Raw genomic sequence first — 14,948 nt, 5'->3', positions numbered from 1 at the left:
CCCTTTAATTAATTCACATTTCGCAGATAAAGGAGGCGAGTAAACACTCTGGGTGCCGGAGCTATTCAGCCTGGTGTGAATGAGTTGCTGAGATTTCTCTGTGGAGTCAAACGGAACGCTTCTCCCTTTCACAATCACTGACAACTGCATTCATCACCCACCATTTCTTTCTTTGTTTTACGTTCCAGGATAAAAGAATGATGAGCTAATTTATGTGTTATTAGCAGCGCGCAACTTTGATGTTCACTTTAGGTCGTTTACAGCGTAGTGAGTGCTCCCTATAGGTGTCACAGCGGCTTAAAGCACGGCTTTATACTTGACAGTATGTCCAGAGACACGTCCACCTACACTTGCTATGTGATCTGGAGGATTTAATTCTGTGTCTTGCTGGAAGTGCTGTGCGGTCAGAAACATAAATCCCAATAAGTCCCAAATCCAGACTGGAACCACTTAAGTGATACACCGGCGATTTTACAAAATATCATGAATTTCAGGGAATGTATGGGGGCAATCACTTACCAGGTCCCTAGTCGGTAGAATCCACACGATACGCAACTATTGCCTCATTTCCTGTGATATTTTACGCTTAAATGTCAGATTATGTTCAATATGTTAGGAATATTGCAATATTTTTGGTGCTGCATCTTTCCAAAGCCTAATTCTTGAGCATCAAGGACAACCCTGCCATCAGTAAGTCGTCACTGTCATACTCGTCCATACATAAAAACCTCATCAAGAAAGTCGGAAAAAAGGAAAGCCGAGTCATTTTCTAGGTTCCCACATCATATATTTAATTTGACATTAGATGCGGAAGGGCGGTGTCAGTCAGATTGATGTTGAGCTATACAAAATGTCCTCCCAGACTTCTCACAAGTACAACATAAGCCAGATTCCCATGAAGCCCAGCTGCCTCTAGGCCTCACACAACTGACACGACCCATACTGTGCTCCACTGTCACGAGCAAAATGATTATCACATTTTTACTAAACTTTTGTGTGTGTGTGTGTGCTGGACAGGCAGCGCTGGACGGACCACATGGGAGCCCAAGGGGTTAACGAAGGATTGCGCTCTCGTTGCTTTGAAATCCAGGTTTGTTTTCTCACTAAGTTCAAGGTTTACATTCCAGATCTGAGATTACAAAACTCAATTAACGTGTCATAAATATAAACAGCTTGTGTGTTTCCTTCCAGGGTGTCGACTGGTCAGCTAAGACGAGCCAGTATTGGCAGAAATACAGCAAAAATATCAGGATTTTTGGTTTTGATGTGGCAAAACACACTGTGTATCTAAACAGTTTTTAATGAAAAGCATGTGTATCCAATACTTTTTACAACGACAATTACCGCCTACAGCTTTGCAGGATATTTGCCTTACCATGCTGCGTCCTTTCTTATTGAAGCTGTGAAGTCAAGTGTAGTTTGCATTTTACACATTCAAGGTCGCCCAGCGTTCGGCGATAATCTCCGCCTCCGTTTCCCTTGGATGCAGCGACCGGCGCCCAGATTTTAGGGCACAAGCGATGATCTTATCCCCCCCCCCTCCTGCTATCACTGAATACACACTGAAACCAACACACACGCAGGATTAGGAGGACTTGCAGACGTGAGCACGTGCAGGCAGACGGAGACGCACTTATATGGTAAAGGATGAAAGCAGTCATCAATTTACTTAAACACTGTACTTAACTTGAGTATTTCCATTTTGCTGCATTCAACTTCTCCACTGCAATTCTAAGGAAAGCTTCAGGAGACTTTTAAGAATTTTTATAACTAATAAATTACGGGTTTATCCACTTTATTTTGGATACTTGAGCTGCTATATGATATTCATCCTTTTCTCGATTAAAGAATTTTGAGTGCTTCTTCCACTTGCTGCTAGAGCATGTACACTATCACACACACAGACACACACACACATATGCGCGGGCACGGACATGCACACGCGCGCTGTCACACAGATTTGCTTGTTTTTGAACTAAAAAGGAATGTTGAAGTCCAGCCAGGAATCAGGCAGTTATGTCTCCCCGAATCAGAGATTTTTAATGGACGGTCCACAACAAGCACCTGACCTTTGACCCAGGGCCTTTCAGCGCTGTGTTTCCTCACTCTGCCTCATTCTTTTGGCCCTAATGATAAAGAGACATTCCTCTTTCGCTCGCTCATTCTTGGATTTCGCTTTTACTTTCTTGCAAAGGGTGTTGTGCATGTATGATATAGAGATATAGAGAGTGAGGGAAGGACGGAGAGTGTAATGGAGATGGAGTGGGTGGAGGAAAGACACAATGGACATTGCAGACTGAGCTTTGCGTGTGCACATTCATCAGAATTCAACCTTTCTCATCATTTCTCCACAATCTGAGAAAGTAATATTTAGACCTTTTTTCGAAGGTTCAGATATTTAAATGTCTACAATTTCCCCCTTGTGTCAGATTCATAATTCAGCACCTGTCGTTATATAATGGGGCGCAAAGCAGTGCCTCTTCCTATGTGCCCCAAGCAGGATATAAAGAAACAGATCAATTATACACACATGCACACACATGTTGGTTTGTCAACACACAGACACACGTGCACAGACGCACACAAAAATGCAGGGCCACCACATGAGCTTGTAAACCGATCCTCAAAGTCTGAGCACATCCTCTGTGCCGGGGTCCCTTTCTGCCTGGCTTGCGCACACACTCATCCGTATACACACACACACACACACACACACACACACAAATACACACACACACACACACATTCCTCTGCAGGCTCTACAAGGGGCAGGCGCAGAGTGTGGTGGGAGCTTGGAACAGTTTCTTCACTGAGCGTCTCTCTCTCTCTTTCTCTCTCACTCTCACTCTCTCACTCTCACCAGCCGATAAGTCACAGAGCAGAGGAGGACAGGAAGGCAGAGAGACCAGGGGAGGTCTGACGACACCATCACCACGCATGCAGCAGATCCCAAAATGAGACGCAAAGACTGACGGATAAATGCAAACACACGCGCAAGTCTGTGTTTGGCTTTGAACCTCCAGATTGAGAACAGAGCTGTCAGACTGCAAGAGGCTTGGACAAGTTTTCCTGCCAGGACAAAAAGTTAGAGGAGCTCTGAAGGCGCAGCATGTGTAAGTGCTTACGTGTGTGAGTGAGAACTACAGGAATTGTCTGTAGTGGATGCCTATGCTGGGTGTCCGATGTAAGGATGGATGACACATACTCCACGTCAACGGTGTTCTTCACCGTTTTCTGATCCGGCTTGAAAAAGGAGACAACCACAAAACTGAGCAACGAAGGAAGAGACTCTAGAGATAAAAGCACTTCAGTCACCTGTGACCTTTACCTCCGGCTGCTACGATGTGGTACAAATCCAGCTGCCACTTAATCTCGCTGGCGGCCCTCCTGGTGATTGTGAGCAGTGGAGGTGGGGAGCAAAGGAGAGGAGCAGACGGCAGCACCGGCAACGCAGGTGGCAGCGGCAGCAGCAGCAGCAGCAGCAGCAGTAGTAGTAGCAGCAGTAGTAGTAGTAGTAGTGGTAGTAATTACAGTAGCAGACGTTTCCATAGAATCCAGCGCGGCCAGTGCACCTATACCTTCATCCTGCCCGAGGAAGAGGGGACTGGAGCAAGCTCCTGCAAGGAGGCGAAGCCAGGGAGCCCGCAGTACAACACTCTCCAGAGGGACGCACCACCAGAATCCGAGTTCTCCAGCCAGAAGATCCAGCAGCTCGAACACATAATGGAGAATTACACCCAGTGGCTGCAGAAGGTAAGGAAGGCCCAAGGGCCAATCTCATGCTTGCTACAATTTCACTCAAATCTGCTATTTAAAGTGTTTTAAGAAGAGGATTGACCTCTGCTTCGCTCTCATCATGCTGGTGGACTGAAATAGGACACAGTTGAAACTTCAGGGACATCAGGTTTTAGTTTAATATCTGCTACACAAAGTAGGTCCTTGAAATGCATCCGTAAGAACCCCAGCATGATGCCGCGTCGGTTCCTTTGAAGTGGTCGCACTGTAACGTATTTGTTGAGGCGTTTGCGTTTCCGTGGGTGTGTGGTCTCAGCAGTGTGTATGTTTGTGGGTACGCTAGATAACTTGTTTTGGTTTGTGAAGGAGGCCCGCAGATTAAAACCTGAGTGTTTGCTGTTATCTGACCGTCATCATGGTGTTTGTCAAAGTGTTTCTGAAAGTTTGCTTTGTGATTTGAGCTCCTTTCCCCCCTGCACCATTCCCGCTGACAAACCTCAAACTAAAATGTCAGGGAGTGGATGTGATCACACGACTGACATAAATGCTGCAGACAATGTGAAAAAAACACAAACTTTTAAATGAAACTACAGCTAACATGTCACTGAGTATGCACTGATCGGAGCAGACCTAATCTGTTATATAATTCCTGTTTTGCTGATTTTCATTACTTAAGTTCACATAGAAGATAATATGCGACTATTTTTGGTCGGGAACATTTTGTCATCCTTGGTTCAGAGTCTCCAACAATATTAGAAGAACTGGTGGGAAAAAACACATGTTGGTCAATCTGACCAGGCAGCTGTTTCTCTTTGTGAGAAGATGACAATTTGGAAAAACAAAGCTTTCATCACATGGCAACAAAACATGCATGTTATAATCCAGAGGCCAGAATTACAAACAGAATTCATATAAACATAAAAGAATGTATATGAACTATTCTATGCTGTTACGTAACGGTGTGTGTACTTGAACTGCATTGAACCTTTTCTGCTGGAGGACACTCAGCTGTCCCACGTTTCTAAATGCATCTCCTGTTCTGCATCTTTATCTCGTCTTTCTGCTCCACATGAATACGTGTACCCCCTTTTCTCTCGCTCTCTATGCAAATCCTGAGTAAATTCCACACATGTCCAGTTGAGTTCCACAGCGCGTCGGTCATAGAGCAGAGGTAGTTACATGTCAGTCACCCCCAGTTCTCCAGTGGGCTGTCTCTTTAATGGCAGGAAGTCAGCGAGAGCCTCCAGAGACACAGGGAAAGGGGAAAGACAGAGAAACAGAGAATGCTGCCTTTATTTACTCAAGTTTAGGAGTTGTGACTATAACTGGAGAACACAGATTCACACATTTTCTGGAAAAAAAACATCACCCTGAGCAGAGGCAGTAACGTGTTACACAAGATTGAAAGGTTTTAACTGTAAAATAAATATTTGATTACTATACAAAAGCTGAATTCCAAGTTATTTTTAGCTTTTGTTTACCAAGTTAAACTGCGGCGCTACAAATGATTTGAGCGTTGTGAGGCCATTGCTGATATTGCTTGGCAGCCCTTCTGCTTTTCTAAGCTTGTGAGACTCTCTGTCTCCAAAAAGAGCGAGACTATCTCTCTGAAATGAATACATGAATCACAAAAACAAACCTCACACTTCGCCTGTACAGCTACTTTCAAAAATATTGCCTCTATCTCAAAATAAGATACGCAGGTTCAATCTGTGATTAATTTATCGGACGTAACGGTTTATGTTTGTCTATGTAAACTAGAAAAAAATGGAAATGAATGCACATATAATACCCTAATGGATTTGATGGATAGCTATGGAAGTGGAGAACTAATTAACCTGAACTTCATCAATACCCTTTAGCATTTGGTGCCTGCTTTTCATTTGCTCGCATAATGTAAACTTTTTCACTCCTCGGGTTGGAGGAAATAGTAATTTCTCATCAATTAGCCAGGCACCGGTCACAGTTTGTTACAGTGAGATGTTGATTGAGTTTGTAATTAGGGAGGTAAAGTCTCACGTCTGGGTGAAATATTGCATCAGAAGGTTTTTTCCAGCACAGAATCTGCACAATATCATCTTATCGTTGGGTCATATATCACAGAGTTTATCGCACTTTAGCAGAGGAATTTACTGTACATGGTGCATGTCCAAGAGGTGGTATATAGTAAAACATTTCTTTTACATAGCTGTGTGGAGAGATAAGACAAATATGCATAAGATATATGATTTAAATAAGAAATGTACACTTTTTTAATACCAGGACTAACCTGTACCTGCACCGGACATCATTCCTGAAATATTACGTGCAAATCTTTCATCGATTCATGTCTACGCACGCTCACTCCCTATTAACGTCGACAGCGTCAGTTTGAGCTTAAAACCCCCGGTGTTTCTGTACGGCTCCCAAAAGCGATCCGTGTGTCAAGAAAGGCCAGGGGTGAAATAACACCGGCTTTATCTTTGCTCAGTGGACCTCATCTGTCTGTGATAGTACAAGTGATACTATGAAAACACAACGGCAGCATTGGTAGACTGAAGGTTTGACTAATGAGACTTCTAGAATAACCTCTTCTCAGATGTATAAATGGGTGCATGTGAAAACGTCTGCCATCACCACAAATACCACCATGTTTCTCTCCTGACACTGAGGGACCACAGGCATTTTTTCATCTCAAATGGAAAATGATTTAAAAAAAATTAGGATATCACTCGGGTATCATCCTCTGCTCTTACTACTGGCTACCATATTGAATGTCCGATGACAGAATGACATTAAACAGTAATTGGATGCATGTGAAGCTATTAGACTACTGGTAAACACAAGACACAGCAACAAGTGAACAAATCAGCATAAGAGGGGAATTGGCAAAGGCATTTCAGAGGGGACTCTTAAACACACAGTGGTAATTCACCCTAATTACACTGCATGGGGGGGAACATCAGGATGCAGTTAACATTTTTCATTGGAAAGAAGATTAAGTATCCTGGCCAAGCTATCTATCTTAATCATGCCAGCGTTTTACTCCTCGTATAAGGGAAAGCTCACCCTGAGTTGCTCCAGCGAGCCTTGATGAAAGCAACTGACAAAAGGATACCATAGCAGATATCACTCCCCCCCCTCCACACACACACACACACACACACACACACACACACACACACACACACACCATGTCTGGGTGCTTGCGTCCAGTGTGGGGGGTAGAGAGATAGAGAGTGATGCAGCAAACAGCTGTTGGAGAAGCATTATAAGTCTAAGATCTTTCTTTCATCAACGCAGGGTGAAGTATATGGGCCCTGATAACATTCCTGACCAGTCAAAGGTGGCTTGTGTTTGTTCAGGGATTACGTCCTAAGCCTGCCTGCAGGAAGACTAACCATCTTTTAACTTAAATTTAACTTAAAAGACACATAATCATCAAAAATTTCAGAAATTGCAAAATCTACAATAGCAGGTAAATGATAAAGACAAGAGAAGAAGAAGTTGAACAACATTAAACTTACCTAATTAGTCAAATAATCATATGTTTTACCAATAGATGGCCAAATAACTCCAAGGCAATGTTACCAACACACAGTCCTGACATATCATCTTGTAATCTTGTGGCAAACATGACATTTCTCTCCTTACACAACCAGTAGACACAGAGCAACATTAACAACCCACTACAACAATTTCAACAATCACCTGAAAAAAGGGAAAACGCTAAATTACGAGACAACCAGAGCCTCTTTATTCTTCTTGTGTTCTAGATTGACTTGGCAAGTTTGATTTCTCGTCACTTTCCAAAACATTTCCAGACCCCACAAACACATTTTCGAGCCCGTAGAATCGCTACATTTGCATTTTATTAAAGTAACAAGTAATATGTTTTAAACAGATTCTCCCCAGTAGCCTGTGAAACCTAACATAGATTTATTTATGTCAGTTAAAGTTTTGGCAGTTGTATTTTGGATGAGCTGAACAGTTGAGAGAGATTTGATCGACATTTCCTGAAGGAATAGATATAATCTAAGCTTGAATGACTTTCCATATTTTTGAGGCAAAGTCGTAGACCGGGTCGAAAGGATCAGTTGTCGGAAATACGAACGTAAAGGAAGAGATTGACTGCACATAGGAATTTGGAGATGACAGTAAATCTGAATCTCCCAGCGTTATTCTCACACTACCATTTGTACTTCTCTACAATTTCAAGGGCCGTGTCAATTTGGCAGAAAGAGGGGTTAAGCAAGACAAAATTTGTTTGGGAGTGAAAGTCGTAGATCTTCTCCTTTCCCCTGCTGGAGGAGACAGTCGAAAGTGGTGGCGAGTAGTGTTTCTTGACAAGCCCGGCCTGTGCCAAACTAAGCTGTTGAACAAAGGGAAGAAGTGGGAGGGGGGGGGGGGGGGGGGTTGGTATCGGCAGCGTCTTATCCCTGTGAAATTCCCATCGTTCAGCCTCTTGCAGAACACGATTACAGCAGATGGGCCTAAACAGTGGTTAAAAGGAGGACATACGTGTGGGCAGCAGCTTGTTCCCGTCCATACTGGGAAGTTCATACGTAAAAAGGGGTGAATATATTTCTCGACTTGCTGCTATCAGATGGCCACACAGCATGTGGAGGGATCCAAAGAGAAACCTATCTATTTTAGCGGTGGACTTCCTCTATCAGTGTTTATTTTCACTGATAATGTGGGCCAAGACTAACAATCGGATGATGCAGAGAGGCTAGGAAAAGCTCAGAGGGATAAAGAGCTCTTCCTTCCTGACCCCAAAACTCGTACAAGGAACCATGCAAATTGTTTAAGGACACTACAATAACAGCTTCCCATTTTTTTGTGTCATTTCTTGGGGGGGGTTGCACTTGCACCATGACTAAAAAGGAAACAGAAACCGCTGCTTAACGTGTCATGGGAATAGAGGAAAATGGATCTCGGCGTCTTAAGTGTTCCTGATTTGCAGGAAAAGGAGCATTTAGTAGTTTTGTCACAGTCGATATGTGAGACGCTTTGTTTTCAGAGCGCCGTTTTTCCAGAAATCATATTTCACTGGCCCCCCGAACGTGGAAGTTTTGATATTTGGCAGAAAGTTAGTCTACACCTATGCCTCTATGAAGTAACGCTGTTGGTCATATCGCTGGTGTTCTTGAATCTGTCTAATTCACATGAAGGCGAGGGTATCACAAATTCGCACGTTTCCTTCCCTTCATTCATTTCAGCAAATCGCTCCCCGCTGAATCGTTTTCAGGGGGATTTATTTAGCTTTAATTGCGAGGTTATACTTTTGGCCCGAATGCGCAGAGGATTTATCACTTCCCTTCTGAAAACATTGTTGCTCGCTTGTAGCTTGGCACCCAACGCCGCGTCTGTGGAGTAAAAAGTGAAAGATTTGTGTTACGCCGAGCCCGTGAGTGCGTTCGCGCCCGCGTTGGTGATAATTTGTCTTCACGTGGTCGCCGGAGTTTTCATAAATGTGAGTGTTCTGCAGCGTGTCACTCAGGTGGCGTCAGTCAGCTTCTCCACCTGGTACTGAAACATTTCAGACCTACTGTGGAATCAAGATATTTTCTTTTAAAACAGCAGAGACAAATGCGATGATTTTTCACATTTATGGACATATATTATATTGTTTTGGGCCAAAAAATGGACAACTACATCTCTGCTACTGCTTACGACCCAAATATGAGACGGTAATGGCTCAGATAGAGCGAAACATTAGAAATTATAGCCATTACGAGCACAGTTAGCAGGCTCGCAACGCTTTGTTATCACAGCCTGCTGCTCCAACAAATCACAGGCTTATTTTCAATCACAGGACCAACTGTTATCTCTGCTGTGTTTTTGTTTTATAATGACTCCTGATAAGCGGAGCAGATGGTAATATTACTCACCCATATCTGCTTCTATTTATTTTCCTCAGAGCGTCGCGTTCGCTCGAGTTCTGCTCTGAAAAATCAAGGTTTGATGGCGGTCAAGGGAACTGAAATACTATTAAGAAAGCTCCTCGAAATGCATTCCACTGCACCCGCTACTGAAACTGACCTTACTTAAAGAAGTATCGGTCACTTTTGCAGCTGCAAGACGGATAACGTTCCTGCTCTTAACGGTTGAGAGCAGAGGAATAGGAACGCATTGTCAAGTTCAACTCAAAACTCTATTGGAATCTGGACAATTATTCATGAAGCTCTGACTCTGCGATGTAAGGTCAGAATTCCTGAACCCTCCCCACACGCTTGCCCCTGCGTCTGACGCTCCCCGCAGAGTCCGTCCAAAGTCCGTCCCCTCTTCCCGACAGACAGATGTTGCATTCTGAGTGGACGCTTTTGTCTGTCGATGCAGGGGGGAAGGGGGGGCGGGGGGGCTTCCAGAGGTTCTAGGGGATTCAACCATTTCACCTTGCCTGGAATCCCACCCCCCCTCCTCCCCTTCCATTTCCCCTTTAAGCGTACAGACTGTTCTGTCCCTATGACGGCGAACAAAAGAATCACAATCAGATGCTCGGATCAAAAAGATGGCAGGGTGCAATATCAGAGGGGGAAATAAGTGATGACAGGAAGAAGAAGAGAGAGAGAGAGAGAGAGAGAGTGATAAAGGGTGAAAGATAAACAGCTTTCCTCCTCCGACAGAGTGTGGGCTTGATAGATCTTAAAATGATGAATAGCAGCTTCCATTGTTTTTGTTTGGTTCGTGTGGATGTGAGCCACTTGTTCGTGTCGCATCCAGAAATGACCTCACTTATTTTCTTAATCTGTATTTGTCCTCTGGTGTGGGTGAGAGCTGAGTACAGAGAGAGTCGGTGGGTGGAATCCAAACGATGGCCTGTCTTTGCTTTCTTTCTCTTCCCCCCTTTCAAAGTTCATATCTTGTGATGTATTAACGTGCAATTTCAGACCCACACATCTTCAGGGAGACAGTCTGGAGCTATTCGCCATGGCAGCCTGATTATAGCCTCTCTCTGTTTTTGCTGTGGGTGGTTTGCTCTCCCCCCCTCCCTGAGTAGGACGTGTTATAGGTCCTGAGTTAGTGGTTTAGCACTGATTGGTGTGACACCTCGTTCAGCTTTGCTCACCAACACACACACATACCACCGCAAATGCACACATATACTGTAGATTGAAAGGAGAAACACGCTCTTAACCCTGCACGGAGCTTTGTTTGGCTTGTCTGGGACCTGAGCCAAGCTTCTCACATTCCACACACAATACCAAGGCTGGAGCTGGCACCCTGACTACAGACAAGAAGGGGAGACATAGATAGGACTACAGTAAAGTGGCTGACCCCTCTGCCATTTCTTATCCTCCGCTTGTCAAAGAATATCACTGGGCTACGTGCGGTTTAAGTCAAACACCCGCAGAAATGATTTACACTCGCCGCCAGCAAGGGAACAAAATCATTTCTGTGAACCACCGGGGATTGAAAACACACTGTGGGCTAAGACGTGTGGTGAGACCCTAGGCAGAGTATGTGTTCAGCCAAAACCTGTTGCCTGGCATTTGTCTCCAATGCTTTGACGACAATCATACTGTTGACGAACACGAAAAGAACACGGATATTAATTGACCTGCATGTGCTTCAGTTTTTGTTTACACCAAGTGTACTGCGACACCGAGTCATGCCAATCTGACCACTCGGGGTCACAAGATAATCCATTTATAGCAACAAATGGCAATACTGTTATGTTTGGCATTTAGCACTGCTTTAAGCTGTTAGCGTGCTGATCCAGTTAGCACGTAGAAGGCACAGTATGGCAAGGGCGCGCTGCAAAATCCCTCAAACCGCAGACCCACAAGCTAAACATGACTAATGCAGGAGATTCTTAGTAAGTAATCACAGGGGCAGCTTGTTGACTCCCAGTGTGCCAACAGATGAGGAGATACGAGCATGCGTGCTGACAGAAGGCGTTTCCTGGTCGAATTTGAATGCAAAGTACAATCCAGTGAGGCTTTGGATGGAAGGATGCAAGAGTTGGAAGGATGTTAAAGTTGCTTTGCTTTCTGTAGCTATCACACAGCAACTCTCATAGACTAAATAGCTGAATTTGGTCTTTTTGGATTAACAATCACTATATAAATGCTCAGTTGTTTGTTTAAATCTACACGTGCCTCTAGAGGTCTGCGTGCGTGTGTGTGTACTTCTGTAAATCCGTGCTGCGTCTGCAACTCCTTCACATCCATTTCTGCTCTGTGTTCGGGCACGACAGTGTTTGACGTACAGAAGTCCATTACAAGAGTCTGTGTTTGTCAGTGTTTGGATGAGAGGACCTTTTAGGTTAACTGATGGTCTCGAGAGGATCCGCTGGGATGTTCCTCTCCGGAAGGTGAAGCTGCGACATATCGGAAGACGCCAAAGTGCTCGCAGGGCTCCGATGGTTTCTGTTCCTCATGAACGATGATGTATTCATGTTGCAAATGTTACTGATGCCTCACTTAGAGGCAGTAACAGAAACATGCATCATCATGAGCATAACCACATGGACGATCAATGCATTTTGAATTTTTTGACATCCTAGTGACCCTTAAAGTTACATCGGCAGAATTTTAATTCTAAAAATTCTCTTTGTGGTAAATCTATTAAATATTTTTTATAGGGTTGAAACTAAGTAGCTGAAATCTTTCAAAATGTTTTATTTCCAAAGGTACTGAATTTGCAATGACATGTCCTTGAGAAATTACTGAAGAATAAAATAGATTTTAATTGCAAATCTGCAAATCTTTCATCATGTAACTGAAGTCTGAACTTTACCAAGAGATTCTTCAATAAAAAGCACAACACTGCACATTAAGAGCGTCTATTTTGATGAGGCTACCCAATGCTCCTACTAGTTTAAGCACATTCTCTCCCCCGAGCTACACAGGAACAAGACAAAACAACTATTTGTTAAATTCTTCCCCAAAATGGACTCATGAGTCATATTGAGTCTATCTAAGCATGTTTGCTGAACATAATGAGCTTAGCTTGCCCGCACTGTTTTCAATCACTTCAATCCCTCCTCTGCGTTTCCCTGTGTATATATACACACACACACACACACACACACACACACACTCCTTGTGCAATTCAGTCTGACATATGCAAAAACAAACGGAGGCCTGGGCACGTGAAAGGCCAGGGGGTGTACCCATGGTGCACTGTCTTTCCTCCCTGTGTGTCCTGCACTCTCCCTTTCTCTTCTTCTCCGTCCTCCTTCATGCATTTTGAGCAGAGATACGCTGGAGTTGTAACACAGTGAACAACACACATTAAAGATACAGAAACATGCACGTTATCTGTGTTTCCATTCATCAGGAGCTGGAGGTCAGACAGCAGCGAATGTTTCCAATGTTACAACATGGCAGCGATACAATAAGCGGCTATGGATGAGCTGCACATTATCATTAACAGCAGCATCCATTTCCCTCCTGTCCAACAGCCGTGGTGAACTGCAGGTCAGACCCAAGCAGTTCCATGTGGAGATGTTAGTCTGGCTACTGCACCTCCTCTGATCTCCTCTGTTTAGATTGGATGTCGGCTCAGAGTCACTTAGGGGGAAAGCAGGCACATATGCATACACGCGCGTGTGTTTAGCTTGCACACACTGTATAGATACACATAAACAAATGCACGCAGCGTTGCATTCCAACAGAGAGGGCTCTGTTCGCTCCTCGCTCCATCCTGTATGGTGGACCAGTGCCGCCATCGATACTGTGTTATTGGTTTAAAGCCCTTCCTCCTGCTACAAAACAACACACTAGAATCTATATTTGTCCTCTGTCACAGAGATTTGTATGCTTGTTTTGTTGAGTGGGACTTCTAGAAAAGTTAGGATCTCATTCTGGTCAGACAGAGAAGAACCCATTCGATTTTGGGTCTCGACCTTGCGATAAATCCAGGGAATTTTTTTCTTTTATCTGGCGTATTTATTGCATGAGAGAATATAAATATGTGCAGTTTGCTCCAGATTCTAGATGAGGATCGGGATTTGGCAGTGAAATATATGCTGGGACACGAGGCACAATAATGGAATCATTGTGAGGTAACAACAAGAGCCTAAAAACATTTATCAACCGGGAATTTATAGCTGTGAGGATGCTTCAGTAGCTTGCAAATGAGAGTCCCTGAGATAACAAAGATCTCAGCAATAAGGAGAGAGAGAGAGAGAGAAAGAGGGAGAGAGAGAGAGAGAGAGAGAGAGAGAGAGAGAGATAATCTCTGCAAGGGAGAACAAGGGCTGTTGTTGCCTGGAGATTTCTCTGTGGTGATTGTAACCCTGGACGACTACGGGGACGGTTTATAAACTCTGGAGTCGTCGCTTAATGGGATGTTAGGACGAAAGATAAACACCAATGTGACGTTGAAGGAAACAACCGCTGTCATTAAATGCTCATTCATTTTGATTACAAGAGACACCCAGTGTGATAGCCGGCGGTGCTGGCACACACGTCGGCTCTTACGTCATATAGGATCCATTTTGCACTGAAACCTCGCCCAGAAGAAGGTTCAGCATGCGTTCGCAGCATTTCGGTCATGGGAGATCTTCAAGCTTCCACCTGTTTCTGCAACTCTTTGGCTGAGGAATCCCCTGCCACCATGTTAAAGAAGGTACACACCAATGCTATCTCAACTATTTGGATGTAAATGCCTCCCCTGTGGGATGGTGGGCTCCTCGTATCCCTTTGTGGTTCAGGAATAGGGCAGGCTGACATTGGGAAAGCCATCACAAGGCGCATTCCTGTCTAGATGTGTCCCAGAGGAAAAATTCCCACATTGGCCAACTTGCGTCAAATGGCAAACGAGTCATTTGTCCCTCAGACTGACCCTCAGCTGGGGTCCACAGTGAGTCTTAGCAGCCTGGATGAACGAGCAGGTTTGAGTTTGTTTGCTTGTTTGGTTTTCGTCACGCATTCCCATGTCTTGGGTGAATGCAAGTACTTCCTCTCCCATACGTCCAGATACGCATAATTAATTGGAGTAATTTTTGCTCCTGCTTTGACATTAGAGTCTCATTGTAAGTGGGGGATTAATGAAAATATACATTCATGCACCGTCTCGCCTGCACTGTATTTATTTCCACGACACAAGAATAGAAATGACGCGCGTGATAGAGATCTTTGGATTTCTGGAGGTGTGAGTGAAACAGGAAAGGGAAGATGACAAAGCGAGTGATCACTGTTTTGTTCTAACCCATATGCCGTCGCGTTAGAACGCTCTCACTTCTCTGTAAGGAGCAAAAATGTTTCCACACATATACTATG

The 14,948-nt window shown here is 44.1% G+C and overlaps 1 protein-coding gene across 1 annotated transcript in view; it reads left to right on the top strand.

Moving 5' to 3' along the window:
* Window positions 1-2,814: 2,814 nt before the first annotated feature.
* angpt1 (angiopoietin 1) overlaps window positions 2,815-14,948 on the top strand; it is a 42,530-nt gene continuing 30,396 nt past the window's right edge. Inside the window, exon 1 of the mRNA XM_076139373.1 lies at window positions 2,815-3,753. Within this exon, the coding sequence (XP_075995488.1) occupies window positions 3,343-3,753 (411 nt within the window). The 5' untranslated portion in view covers window positions 2,815-3,342. The remainder of the gene's footprint in view (window positions 3,754-14,948) is intronic.

Source organism: Genypterus blacodes, unplaced genomic scaffold (assembly GCF_046128005.1).
Source record: "Genypterus blacodes isolate CSIRO-AG114 ecotype Tasmania unplaced genomic scaffold, CSIRO-AGI_Gbla_v1 ptg000438l_1, whole genome shotgun sequence".
In the NCBI taxonomy this organism is placed as follows: domain Eukaryota; kingdom Metazoa; phylum Chordata; class Actinopteri; order Ophidiiformes; family Ophidiidae; genus Genypterus; species Genypterus blacodes.
Note: the sequence above shows the minus strand (reverse complement) of the source record. Positions and strands in the feature narration are given on the sequence as shown.